Source organism: Lithobates pipiens, unplaced genomic scaffold, assembly GCF_037356315.1.
Source record: "Lithobates pipiens isolate NorthernLeopardFrog02 unplaced genomic scaffold, aLitPip1_a1.2 Scaffold_8, whole genome shotgun sequence".
Taxonomy (NCBI): Eukaryota; Metazoa; Chordata; class Amphibia; order Anura; family Ranidae; genus Lithobates; species Lithobates pipiens.
The window spans coordinates 689,633,343-689,646,485 of record NW_027507903.1 but is presented as its reverse complement, the minus strand read 5'-3'; the positions used below and the strand labels follow the sequence as shown (position 1 = coordinate 689,646,485).

At 44.7% G+C, this 13,143-nt stretch overlaps 1 protein-coding gene across 1 annotated transcript in view; it reads left to right on the top strand.

Moving 5' to 3' along the window:
• The window catches only part of LOC143963510 (NACHT, LRR and PYD domains-containing protein 3-like), a 140,785-nt gene that overhangs the window by 57,655 nt on the left and 69,987 nt on the right, over positions 1–13,143 (top strand). Inside the window, exons 4-6 of the mRNA XM_077473154.1 lie at positions 974–1,012; positions 2,195–3,911; positions 6,105–6,248. Of these exons, the coding sequence (XP_077329280.1) occupies positions 974–1,012; positions 2,195–3,911; positions 6,105–6,248 (1,900 nt within the window). The remainder of the gene's footprint in view (positions 1–973; positions 1,013–2,194; positions 3,912–6,104; positions 6,249–13,143) is intronic.

Here is a 13,143-nt window from a genome sequence, read left to right as displayed (position 1 = left end):
ATACCGGGGTTATGGTAGCTGCTGCCATAACAACAATAGCCCTCGTCAAAGTGCCAACATATATGGGCGTGAGCCGTTCAGGAAGTGGTTGAAAAACATTTTCTAAATTAGTATCAGTGTCAGTTTTTTTAGGTAGGACAAAAAAGCAGAATGTGTGCAATGTTCTTCAGGCCATACTACGGGTACAAACCACAACTAACAGTGTTTGTGCCAGTGTTACCAAAAGAAGCTCAATTTGTCCTGAAATTAATCCGGTATAATCCTCCTGGATACACAATGTAGTTGGGATGATATGTACAGATTTACTAACACAGGTCAAAGTTGCAAAATTGTGTTCAGGCATTAACATTTGTTTTACCCTCGGTCACTAAGGGGTTAAACAATCTTTACTGAGGGAGTTTACAGAATAAAATACATTTGGGTATAAAATTGTGGATGAAGGAAAAGGCTACAGAGTTCAGGAACAATGTAAAAGGGAAGCGGAGTAACACTTCTCCAGGATGCCGGCAGTCAGTCACCATAACACAATGACATCACTCAGCATGCCGAGCAGAGCAATACAATCACAGCCACTTGTCTATTATACAGAACCTCCATATTTATATCTGTATTCCTAGGAGACCCTCATGATTGTTGCTCGGGGTTCTGAGCCTTGTGCCCCATGCATCCTCCTGAACCTCCATCAGAAAGAGGAGTCACGGCTCCAGATTCTAGGTGTGTGCCTGTAATCCCTGCATAGAGAATTGGGGGCTTTTCTGGTCCCCCCACCATGGTCACATGTCACTGCAATGTGCTGAGATGTTACCAGGCAAAGACTCTCCCATCACCTGGAGGAGGAGAGACTCCAATCTACAGAGGGTTGGTGGGATGATGGTGACTGGGAGGATCTGCTACACTAATAACTCTCTTAGTTATTATTTTATACATTTCAGAGGTTTGTCAGGACTAATCACTTCCCTAATCTTATTTCCAGCCAAACTGAAGAAGACGACACATAGCAAAACATTATCAGGTTAGTAGGACATCCACTTTTCATATGAAATCTCTTCTGGATGAACATTTTGTTTTTATTGTAGTTTTGATCAGTGGTGGTACTACCAGAGTCAGAAAGGTTGCACTTGAGACCGGGCCCTAGCATTCTGCCACTGTAGGGGGCCCAAGATGGCAGGAAGGGGGCCCACTGCAGAACATTGGCTCCAGTGATCCCAAAGTTTTGCAACTTGATTGAAATCTCCTTGTGACTTGTTTGCAATTTTGTGATTTAACATTGCAGTCTATGCCACTCAAATCACACCAAAGTCATAGAAAAGTATTCATTTTACTTTGTTTGCTGTGACTTTAGTCACATTTATTAGGACAGGACCCAATGAATGTGTTTTGACTTGCCATGTGGCTTTGTATTGAAAGTCACATGATAAGTTTCAGCAGTCTGAACCAGGGCTTATAAAGGCCCCCACTATGGGAACAAGCGGATAGGGCCATGGGCTAAAGAAAGGGCCTCTGCCTCAGAGAGAAGAGCCCCAGCCTTGGAGGGAAGGGCCCCGGGACCAGAGGAAAGGGCCTGCAACTGATAGAAAGGGCCCCAGGAGTCAGGGGGTACCCTTTATAGTTTTTTGCACCAGAGCCCTGTAGGTTATATTCATGCCTCTGGTCTGGATGGTGTGTCCATAGTTTGGATGCTTCCACAGTCCTCCTGTATTTCATGGGATATCTTCTTTTAGAGTTCCATTCTTCGGGTTCATGGTTTGAATACAATATTCCCAACTCTGTCTTATAAATGCTATACATGGACAAGCTCCACCTTATCTTAAGGAACTTCTTAGATTGCAAAATCTACCGTGTTCCCTTCACTCAACTAATTTGAATTGTTTAGAGATTCCAAAAACTAGGTTGAAAACCATGGGAGATAGGGCTTTTTGTGCTGCTCCCCCACGTCTGTGGAATGCTTTGCCTGATAGTTTTAGGGTTTCTCAGTCTACTGAAAATTTTAAAAAGGGGTTGAAGACTTTTCTTTTTAGCAAATGTTTTGTAAATTAAGTGGTTTGTTTGTTTTTATTGTAATTATGTAGCACTTTGAGGTCTTTTGATGGAAAGTGCATTATAAATAAAATATATTATTATTATTATTATTATTATTATTATTATTATTTCATGTGTGTATGAGAAATAAAATATTCTCTTTTCTCTCATAAAGACTTCAGTAAGGAACACAGAGAGTCTGAGAAAGAGAGGTTCCAGAGGATTAAAGAATATAATTCCCGTATGGGGGAGAATGTTCATCTACAGGAAAGATTTACCAATTTATTGATGATAAAGGGACCCCAGAATAAAGAGGGAAAAGAAGAAGAAATAAGGAGTTCAGGCAGAAGACATCTACAGATCATGGAGAAAAGATCTCCAACCACAATCCAGGCCCTCTTTGACCCTGATAAATGTGGGTTCATCCCTAAGATTGTGGTGTTACAAGGACCTGCTGGGATTGGAAAAACAATGACCTCCAGGAAGATCATGCTGGACTGGGCCTCTGAGGATCTCTACCGAGACAAGTTTGATTTTGTGTTTTATCTGAGCTGTAGAGAAATCAACACCATCCCTGGAAACATAAGTCTTGTGGGACTTTTATCCAGAACCTGCAGACTGAGTTCAGATGACCTGGTGTCTATTCTGAAGGATCCTGGAAGTCAGAGAAAACTTCTCACCATAGTTGATGGGTTTGATGAACTGAGGTGGACTCTGGAGGAGAAATCTGAGGGTTGTCCTGACATTTCTATGGAAACCCACAAAGAAATAATTCTCCAAAGCTTGCTCAGGAGACACGTTCTCCCAGAATCTTCTCTGATCATCACCACAAGGTCACTGGCCATGGAGAAACTTAACACATTCATCGATGATTCTCGCAATGTGGAAATCCAGGGATTTACAAGGGACGATCGATTGGAATATGTCCATAAATTCTATGGAAATAAAGAAGATGCAGACAAGGTTCTCAGTATAATAAAAGACAATGACGTTGTGTACACCATGTGTGCCGTCCCCATCACATGCTGGATTGTCTGCACTGTAATGAAACAAGAAATAAGAAAAGATTTGGATGTAATTCAGTGTAAGACAACGACTTCAATTTATCTTCTCTTCCTGGAGGTTTTACTAACCCATCACAGCAAGAAGGAGCAGTCTGTACACCGGAAACAAACCTGTCTGAAGAAGCTGTGTGCTCTGGCCAATCAGGGACTTCTGAACCAACAAATCTTATTTGAGAAGAAAGATCTAGAAAGACATGGACTTTCTCTGGATGAGGTGGAGTCTGTATTTCTGAATGAGAACATCTTTCATTGGGACGTCCGTCATCAGACCTGCTACAGCTTCATCCACCTGAGTGTACAGGAGTTCCTTGCTGCTCTCTATTATGGGATGGATGATGGGTCTGGGTCTATGGAAGGTACTTTCCTCCCGGAGATCTGTAAAGGGAAATCACTCGATGACCTCAGATCACATCACTCACATTTATCATTATCTGTACAATTCCTGTTTGGTCTCTTAAATGAAAATCAGGTGAAGACATTCTCAGAGGTCACAGGAATCCCCATCTCACTCCGAGCCAAACCTGCAATCATAGAATGGGCCATGGAGGACAGTGATCAGATTTTCTATACTCAGACCATCTCCTATCTGTATGAGACTCAGGATGAGGACTTCATTAGGAGAGTCATGTCGGGTTGTACAGATTTGTATCTGTGGGGCTCACATACTGATCACTTGTGGATGGACAGGAATTATTCCAAGCAGCTGATCTATTGCTTGAAGTCTTTGAAGAGAGAAAGTTTTCAGTCTTTACATTTTCTATTTCTCACTGTGGGTCCAGAGTGCCAGAAACTTCTATCTCCATTCCTACACAGGAGTCAGGAGGTCAGGTAAGTGAGTGTGAGGATATCCTAACTGAATTCAGAGAATGGGCAGGAACCTGCATACAGTATAACGGTGATTATCAGACATGTTCTCCATCTACCACACTTGTTAGAAGTCCTGGGAACTCACACTTTCCTCAGCCCTAAGCCCTGCTTCACACTACAGCAATTTTCCAGCGACATTCTGATGACATGTAAAGTCGCAGGTCAGGTGAAAACACAAAGATTTTATTGGGTGTTGTCTTAATTGCTGCGATTTGAGTCACTGCAACAAAAGAAAATACTTCCTGCACTACTTTTGTGTGATTCTTGTGCTGCACGACTCCCATAGACTTCAATGTAAAATCACCAGAAAGTCGCACATTTGTCTAAATCTTTAAGACTTTGCTGTGACTTCTGAGGCTTCTTTACCCCCCACCTCTCCTCCCTGGTCATCCTTGCTGCCTAAAATCTTCCTCCAATCACATCCCAGTCACACCTGAGCGTAGAGGAAACGCACATTCCCACTTCCATTATTTGTGTATTTTTCATGTGTAATCACACATTGTGTATAGGGAGCCCATTCACTGGAATGTTCTGCCCGACATGCAACAAACACCCCAAAGTAGCTCAAGAATCTTCTCAGTCATGGAGCGTCATGCATGTTGGCAGCAAAACATGCATCTGATAACTGTGATTGGGGTGTCATTAACAATCAGCCGACATTCATATCTGCGTGTTTCCAAATACGAGGCGACCCACACAGAAAATGTGCGCTTTTTCATATGTCTGAAAAATGCACAGCAACACACGCCACACATGCGCAGATGTAAATGAATGGTAATGCAAAAGCAATGCTCCTTGCTGTGCGTTTTTGAAACATACAGCAAAGTGCATGTATTCTTTTGCGGTCTGCCATGCATTCAAAAATGTGCAGAAGTAAATGAATAATAACACAAGTGTGACGCACATTGTCGCACATTTATGAAACGCACAGCAAAGCATGGATTTTCTTGCAGGTTGCTATGTAGTTGGAAATGTACAGATGTGAATGAATGGAAACGTATTTACAACTGACGGCAACCCGCAAGAAAACACATGCTTTTCTGCGTGTTTTGTGTGACAATGCACATCACACTTGTGTTACCATTCATCTGCATCTTCATGTTTCTGAACGCACGCCAACCCGTAAGAAAACGCATGCTTTGCTGTGCATTTTGAAAATGTGTGACAACACACGCTGCACTTGTGATACCATTCGTTGGCGTCTGAACATTTCTGAATGCCCGGCAACCTGCAGGAAAACACATGCTTTGCCACACGTTTTGGAAACATGCATCGCGCTCGCCTTGCCATCATTGCAGTACAAACGGGATGCACGGTCGCATCGCATTTCTGAAACGTGCGGCAAAGCACACAATTTCTGGCGGTTGATGTGCATTCAGAATCATGCAGATGTAAATGCAGCCTGATTGTTAATGACGCCCCAATCACGGTTATCAGACGCATGTTTTGTCATGTGATAAAACACGCTATAAACACGGATCATCAAAGTCACATAGGAATACTTCTCAATAAAGTCACTTTGAAGTCGCACCTGGTCGCCGGGAAGTTGTAGAGCAAAGTCAAGCTGGAAGTGGCTGCGACTTTCATGTTGTGCTGTGTGAACCAGAGCTAAATGGTGGTTCCCACATATCACCTTCTACACAACTTCTGGGAACAATCACATCATTTACATCGCATTAACCCTTTCCCTGCCCCCAATTATACCATTTATCACACAGAACATTTGGAGGGAAAGCTTCGTGTTCAGAGATGTGGGGGAGGGAAATATTGTCAGGGGTGTGACATCATCATCCCAACATTGGAGGGGCCAATTGTCTGCAGAAGTGGGCGGAGATGGGAATGTCTGGACTGCATTTTATATCTGGAACCAAAGTGGTGTTCCAGGATTTCCCAGAAGCTGAATGGAGACCCCTGTGTAGGAAGGCCGGAGACCCCGTATACATATCAGGGGCCTCCTGTAAATTTTGTCTGGAGTGTGACTTCAAAGACCACTCATAGCCACCAATGAGAAGTCCTCATCAGGTCCAGTATGAGGCTGTAGAGCCGGAGGGAAGGCAGCCATGTGGAAGGGAAATGTTGGGGTTACATTGTTATTCTTGGGGTCAGAGGTCATACATTCTTGGTGATAATTATTATCTCATTATTGGATTTTAGATTTCGGTGTTGTAATATTTCCAGTAAAGATTGTCCGGGAGAGGACAAAGCAGAAGAAGAAGGTTCCTCCTCTTCAGGATATAATATGAAGTGTGATTCTCTTTCTTTTCTGATGAACCCGGAGAGTAAAATTCAGGAATTAGAGTAAGAGAAATGTGTGATGTGCCGTGATGGGGAAATGTGACGTCTTGTGATTGTTCCCGTCTCTCAGTGTCTCCTTCTATCTCTGGGTGTCCTCCATCCTCACCCATGTAGAATCTTCCATCACCTGTCCTCTTCTCATGTCTTCTCCTCTCTCTGAGGGAATCTTTCTCTTTGTAATCTCATCCATGGGATTTGGGGTTCCCCTTATAGTAGAACAGTGACCAGGCTCTGTACATATGGAATGACCCTCCATATTCCTAACAAGCAGGAAATAGGATGGAATAGACCCCCTTAGGACTCGCTCACACGTCTGATGATTATGTAGAAGGAAGCAATGCTCAGTAACACTTCTATGACATTTATCATGTGTCTTTATTGTGTTTATGAAGCTCTGAAAACACTATAAGAATGCTGGAGAAATGTCCGGGGGAGGGGTTGTTCTTCTAGTGGGAGGAGCCTAAAGGGGAAGTGATGTAGAGGAAATGATCTCCTCTGATATGTGGATTTCGGATATTACAATAATTCTATAGGATGAAAACCAGCCGCCATGTCATCATACTCACTATCGCTCTCCTGCCCCTTGGAGGACAGATTTCCCGCTCTGAGGATAATACCCGCTTGGTGACTTGTTACCACATCTGTTTTATTTGTATGTGTCACAATAGCTGGGATACTCGGGTCATTAATAGTTTATTAATAATAACATGTAATATATCCTCACTAGGGATGAGCCGAACACTCCCCTGTTCGGTTCGCACCAGAACCTGCGAACAGACCTAAACTTCGTGTGAACTTTAGAACCCTATTAAAGTCTATGGGACTCGAACGTTCACAATCTAAAGTGCTCATTTTAAATGGTAATATGTAGGTTACTGTCCTAAAAAGTGTTTGGGGACCCGGGTCCTGCCCCAGGGGACATGGATCAATGCAAAAAAAAGTTTTAAAAACGGCCGTTTTTTCAGGAGCAGTGATTTTAATAATGATTAAAGTGAAACAATAAAAGTGTAATATTCCTTTAAATTTCGTAGCTGGGGGGTATCTATAGTATGCCTGTGAAGGGGCGCATGTTTCTGGTGCTTAGAACTGTCCCTGAACAAAGTGTCATTTGTGCAGGAAAAAAAGTCTTTTAAAATCACTTGCGGCTAAATTGTCAGGTCTCCGTAATACAGAGAACATTCAATGAGTGTTCTCTGTATTAGCCGACAATTCATTCATTCATTGATAAAAAAAAAAAAAAAAAAAAGCGTGGGGGTTCCCCTAAATTCAATTACCAGGCCCTTCAGGTCTGACATGGATATTAAGGGGAACCCCGTGTCAAATTTTAAAAAAAATTGACGTGGGGGTCCCCCTAAATATCTATAACCAGACCCTTCAGGTCTGATATGGATATTAAGGGGAACCCCGCATCAAATTAAAAATAAAAATTGACGTGGGGTCCCCCTAAAAATCCATATCAGACCCTTTATCCGAGCACGCAACCTGGCAGGCCGCAGGAAAAGAGGGGGGGACAAGAGAGCTGCCCCCCCTCCCTCCTGAACCATACCAGGCCCCATACCCTCAACATTGGGAGGATGCTTTGGGGGTCTGTGACCCCTCAAAGCACCTTGTCCCCATGTTGATGAGGACAAGGGCCTCATCCTCACAACCCTGGCCGTTGGTTGTAAGGGTCTGCGGGCGGGAGGCTTATCAGAATCTGAAAGCCCCCTTTAACAAGGGGACCCCCAGATCCCGCCTCCCCCTCCGTTTGAAATGGTAAGGGGGTACAAAAGTACCCCTACCATTTCACAAAGAAAGTGTCAAAATGGTTAAATAAGACAAACACACTTTTGAAAAATTCCTTTATTAAAAATAAAAAAAATAAAAAAACGATTCCAGCGGTGCTAATCCACTCTTGCTATCCAGCGACGGATCTCCGGGGTCCAGCGATGGATGATCATATCCAGCGACGGGGGATCTCTCAGTCCAGCGCTGTCCATACATCCTTCTTCTGTCTCCACTCCGAAGACACTGGAGAGATCCCAGCGCTGACGTTTCTTATATAAGGAGGGCGGGGCCCCCCGTCACCTGACCCCGCCCCTCTGACGCTGGAGAGGGAAGCCAGGGGTTCCCCAGTGACGTGTGGGTGACCCCGCCCCCTCTGATGTAACGCAGTTTTCCGTTACATCAGAGGGGGCGGGGTCACCCATACGTCACTGGGGAACCCCTGGCTTCCCTCTCCAGCGTCAGAGGGGCGGGGTCAGGTGACGGGTGGCCCCGCCCTCCTTATATAAGAAACGTCAGCGCTGGGATCTCCGCAGTCTCCGCAGTGGAGACAGAAGAAGGATGTATGGACAGCGCTGGACTGAGAGATCCCCCGTCGCTGGATATGATCATCCATCGCTGGACCCCGGAGATCCGTCGCTGGATAGCAAGAGGGGATTAGCACCGCTGGAATCGTTTTTTTATTTTTTTTATTGTTAATAAAGGAATTTTTCAAAAGTGTGTTTGTCTTATTTAACCATTTTGACACTTTCTTTGTGAAATGGTACCCCTTACCATTTCAAACAGGGGGGGCCAGGATCTGGGGGTCCCCTTATTAAAGGGGGCTTCCAGATTCTGATAAGCCCCCCGCCCGCAGACCCTTACAACCAACGGCCAGGGTTGTGAGGATGAGGCCCTTGTCCTCATCAACATGGGGACAAGGTGCTTTGAGGGGTCACAGACCCCCAAAGCATCCTCCCAATGTTGAGGGTATGTGGCCTGGTACGGTTCAGGAGGGAGGGGGGCCGCTCTCTCGTCCCCCCCTCTTTTCCTGCGGCCTGCCAGGTTGCATGCTCGGATAAAGGGTCTGATATGGATTTTTAGGGGGACCCCCACATCAATTTTTTTTTACATTTGATGCGGGGTTCCCCTTAATATCCATATCAGACCTGAAGGGTCTGGTATGGATATTTAGGGGGACCCCCACGTCAATTTTTTTTTAAAATTTGACACGGGGTTCCCCTTAATATCCATGTCAGACCTGAAGGGCCTGGTAATTGAATTTAGGGGAACCCCCACGCTTTTTTTTTTTTTTCATCAATGAATGAATGAATTGTCGGCTAATACAGAGAACACTCATTGAGTGTTCTCTGTATTACGGAGACCCGACAATTTAGCCGCAAGTGATTTTAAAAGACTTTTTTCCTGCAGAAATGACACTTTGTGCAGCGACAGTTCTAAGCACGGGAAACATGCGCCCCATTCACAGGCATACTATAGATACCCCCCAGCTACGAAATTTAAAGGAATATTACACTTTTATTGTTTCACTTTAATCATTATTAAAATCACTGCTCCTGAAAAAACAGCCGTTTTTAAAACTTTTTTTTGCATTGATCCATGTCCCCTGGGGCAGGACCCGGGTCCCCAAACACTTTTTAGGACAGTAACTTGCATATTACCCTTTAACCACCTCAGTACAGTGCAGTTACACCCCCTTCCTGACCAGACCAATTTTCAGCTTTCAGCGCTCTCACACTTTGAATGACAATTACTCAGTCATCCAACACAGTATCCATATGAAACTTGCGTCCTTTTTTCCACACAAATAGAGCTTTCTTTTAGTGGTATTTAATCACTAGTGGGTTTTTTATTTTTTGTGCTATAAATAAAATAAAACGTAAATTTTGTGAAAAAAATGCCTTTTTCTTCGTTTCTGTCATAAATTTTTGCTAATTAGTAATTTTTCTTCATAAATTTTGGCCAAAATTTATACTGCTACATATCTTTGGTAAAAATAACCCACATTAGTATATATTATTTGGTCTTTGTGAAAGTTATAGAGTCTACAATCTATGGTGCCAATCACTGAAAATTCATCACTTCTGATCAGGCCTTCAGTACATCAGGTGTATCTCATTTCTTGAGACTCTAACTAGTCAGGAAAGTACAAATACCCCCCAAATGACCCCTTTTTACAAAGTAGACATCCCAAGGTATTAAGTAAGTAGCATGGTGAGTTTTTTTAAGTTGTCATTTTTTCCCACAATTCTTTGCAAAATGAAGATTTTTTATTTTTTTTTATTTTTTTTTACTAAATTGTCATATTATCAGGTTATTTCTCACACACAGCATATGTATACAACAAATTACCCCCCAAAATACATTCTGCTACTCTTCCCGAGTACGGCGATACCACATGTGTGAGACTTTTACACAGCCTGGCCACATACAGAGCACCAACATCGATGTAGTACCTTCAGACGTTCTACGAGCAAAAATGACGCATCTCATTTCTCAACCACCTATTACACTTTTGAAGGCCCTGGAGTACCAGGACAATGGAATTTCCTATAAAATCACCCCATTTTGGAAAGCTAACACCCCAACGTATAATCTGTGAGGCATAATGAGTCTTTTGAATGGTTAATTTTTTTCCAGAAGTTTTTGGAATATGTGGAAAAAAATTAAAACGCATTTTTTTTTACACAAAATTGTCAATTTATAAGATATTTCTAACACATAGCATGTATATAGCAAAAATTACACCCCAAAATACATTCTGCTACTCTTTCCGAGTACGGCGATACCACGTGTGTGAGTCTTTTACACAGCCTGGCCACATACAGAGCACTAACATTGATGTAGTACCTTCAGACGTTCTATGAGCAAAAATTACGCATCTCATTTCTCAACCACCTATTACACTTTTGAAGGCCCTGGAGTACCAGCACAATGGAATTTCCCATAAAATTACCCCATTTTGGAAAGCTAACACCCCAACGTATAATCTGTGAGGCATAATGAGTCTTTTGAATGGTTAATTTTTTTCCAGAAGTTTTTGGAATATGTGGAAAAAAATTAAAACGCATTTTTTTTTTACACAAAATTGTCAATTTATAAGATATTTCTAACACATAACATGTATATAGCAAAAATTACACCCCAAAATACATTCTGCTACTCCTCCCGAGTATGGCGATACCACATGTGTAGGACTTTTACACAGCCTGGCCACATAGATGGGCCAAACATTGAAGTAGTACGTTCAGGCGTTCTAGGAGCATAAATGACTCATCTTATTTCATTCCTACCCATCACACTTTTGAAGGTCCTGGACCACCAGGACAGTGAAATTACCCACAAAATGACCCCATTTTGGAAAGTAAACACCCCAACGTATATTCTATGAGACATGGGCTGCAAATAGGTACTCGGGTACTCTGATGGGCTGGAGATAGGTACTCGGGTGCTCAGGTGGACTGTGACAGGTACTCGGGTACTCAGATGGACTGGAACAGGTACTCGGGTACTCTGATTGCCTGGTGACAGGTACTCGGGTACTTTGATGGCCTGGTGACAGGTACTCGAGTACTCTGATGGCCTGGTGACAGGTACTCGGGTACTCTGATGGCCTGGTGACAGGTACTCGGGTACTCTGATGGCCTGGTGACAGGTACTCGGGTACTCTGATGGCCTGGTGACAGGTACTCGGGTACTCTGATGGCCTGGTGACAGGTACTCGGGTACTCTGATGGCCTGGTGACAAGTACTCAGGTACTCTGATGGCCTGGTGACAGGTACTCTGATGGTTTGGTGACTGGTATTTGGGTACTCTGAAGGGCGGTGACAGGTACTCAGATGAACTGTGACAGGTACTCGGGTATTTAGATGGGCTGTGACAGGTACTCGGTACTCTAATGGACTGTGACAGGTACTCGGTACTCAGATGGGCTGTGACAGGTACTCGGTACTCTAATGGACTGTGACAGGTACTCGGTACTCTAATGGACTGTGACAGGTACTCGGTACTCTAATGGACTGTGACAGGTACTCGGGTACTCTGATGTGCCGTGACAGGTACTCGGGTACCCTGATGGGCCGTGACAGGTACTCGGGTACTCTGATGTGCCGTGACAAGTACTCGGGTACTCTGATGTGCCGTGACAGGTACTCGGGTACTCTGATGTGCGGTGACAGGTACTCGGGTACTCTGATGGGCCGGGACAGGTACTCGGGTACTCTGATGGGCCGGGACAGGTACTCGGGTACTCTGATGGGCCGGGACAGGTACTCGGGTACTCTGATGGGCCGGGACAGGTACTCGGGTACTCAGATGGGCCGGGACAGGTACTCGGGTACTCAGATGGGCCGGGACAGGTACTCGGGTACTCTGATGGGCCGGGACAGGTACTCGGGTACTCTGATGGGCTGGGACAGGTACTCGGGTACTCTGATGGGCTGGGACAGGTACTCGGGTACTCTGATGGGCTGGGACAGGTACTCGGGTACTCTGATGGGCTGGGACAGGTACTCGGGTACTCTGATGGGCTGGGACAGGTACTCGGGTACTCTGATGGGCTGGAACAGGTACTCTGATGGGCTGGGACAGGTACTCTGATGGGCTGGGACAGGTACTCGGGTACTCTGATGGGCTGGGACAGGTACTCGGGTACTCTGATGGGCTGGGACAGGTACTCGGGTACTCTGATGGGCTGGGACAAGTACTCGGGTACTCTGATGGGCTGGGACAGGTACTCAAATACTCTGATGGACTGTGACAGGTACTCAAATACTCTGATGGACTGTGACAGGTACTCTGATGGACTGTGATTGACAGGTACTATGAGGGGTGGTGACAGGTCCTCTTTATTGGGGGGGGGGCAATCAGTATGTTTCATGTACACTGTGTGCGGTAACGAGATGTTACCGCAATCTCCTCCTCACACACGATCGGTGTGTGAGGAGGAGAACCCGGTAACATCCCGTTACCGCGGTTTGTTTACATTTTAGTGATCGGCTGTGAAAGGATCACAGCCGATCACGTGGGTAAACAGCCAGCCAATGGCTGTTTACCAGTGTCGGTGACGAGCAGTGTTCCCGGGGAACACGCCGCCACCGACGTGCACGCGCAGCGCGCTCGCGATCGCGCGCA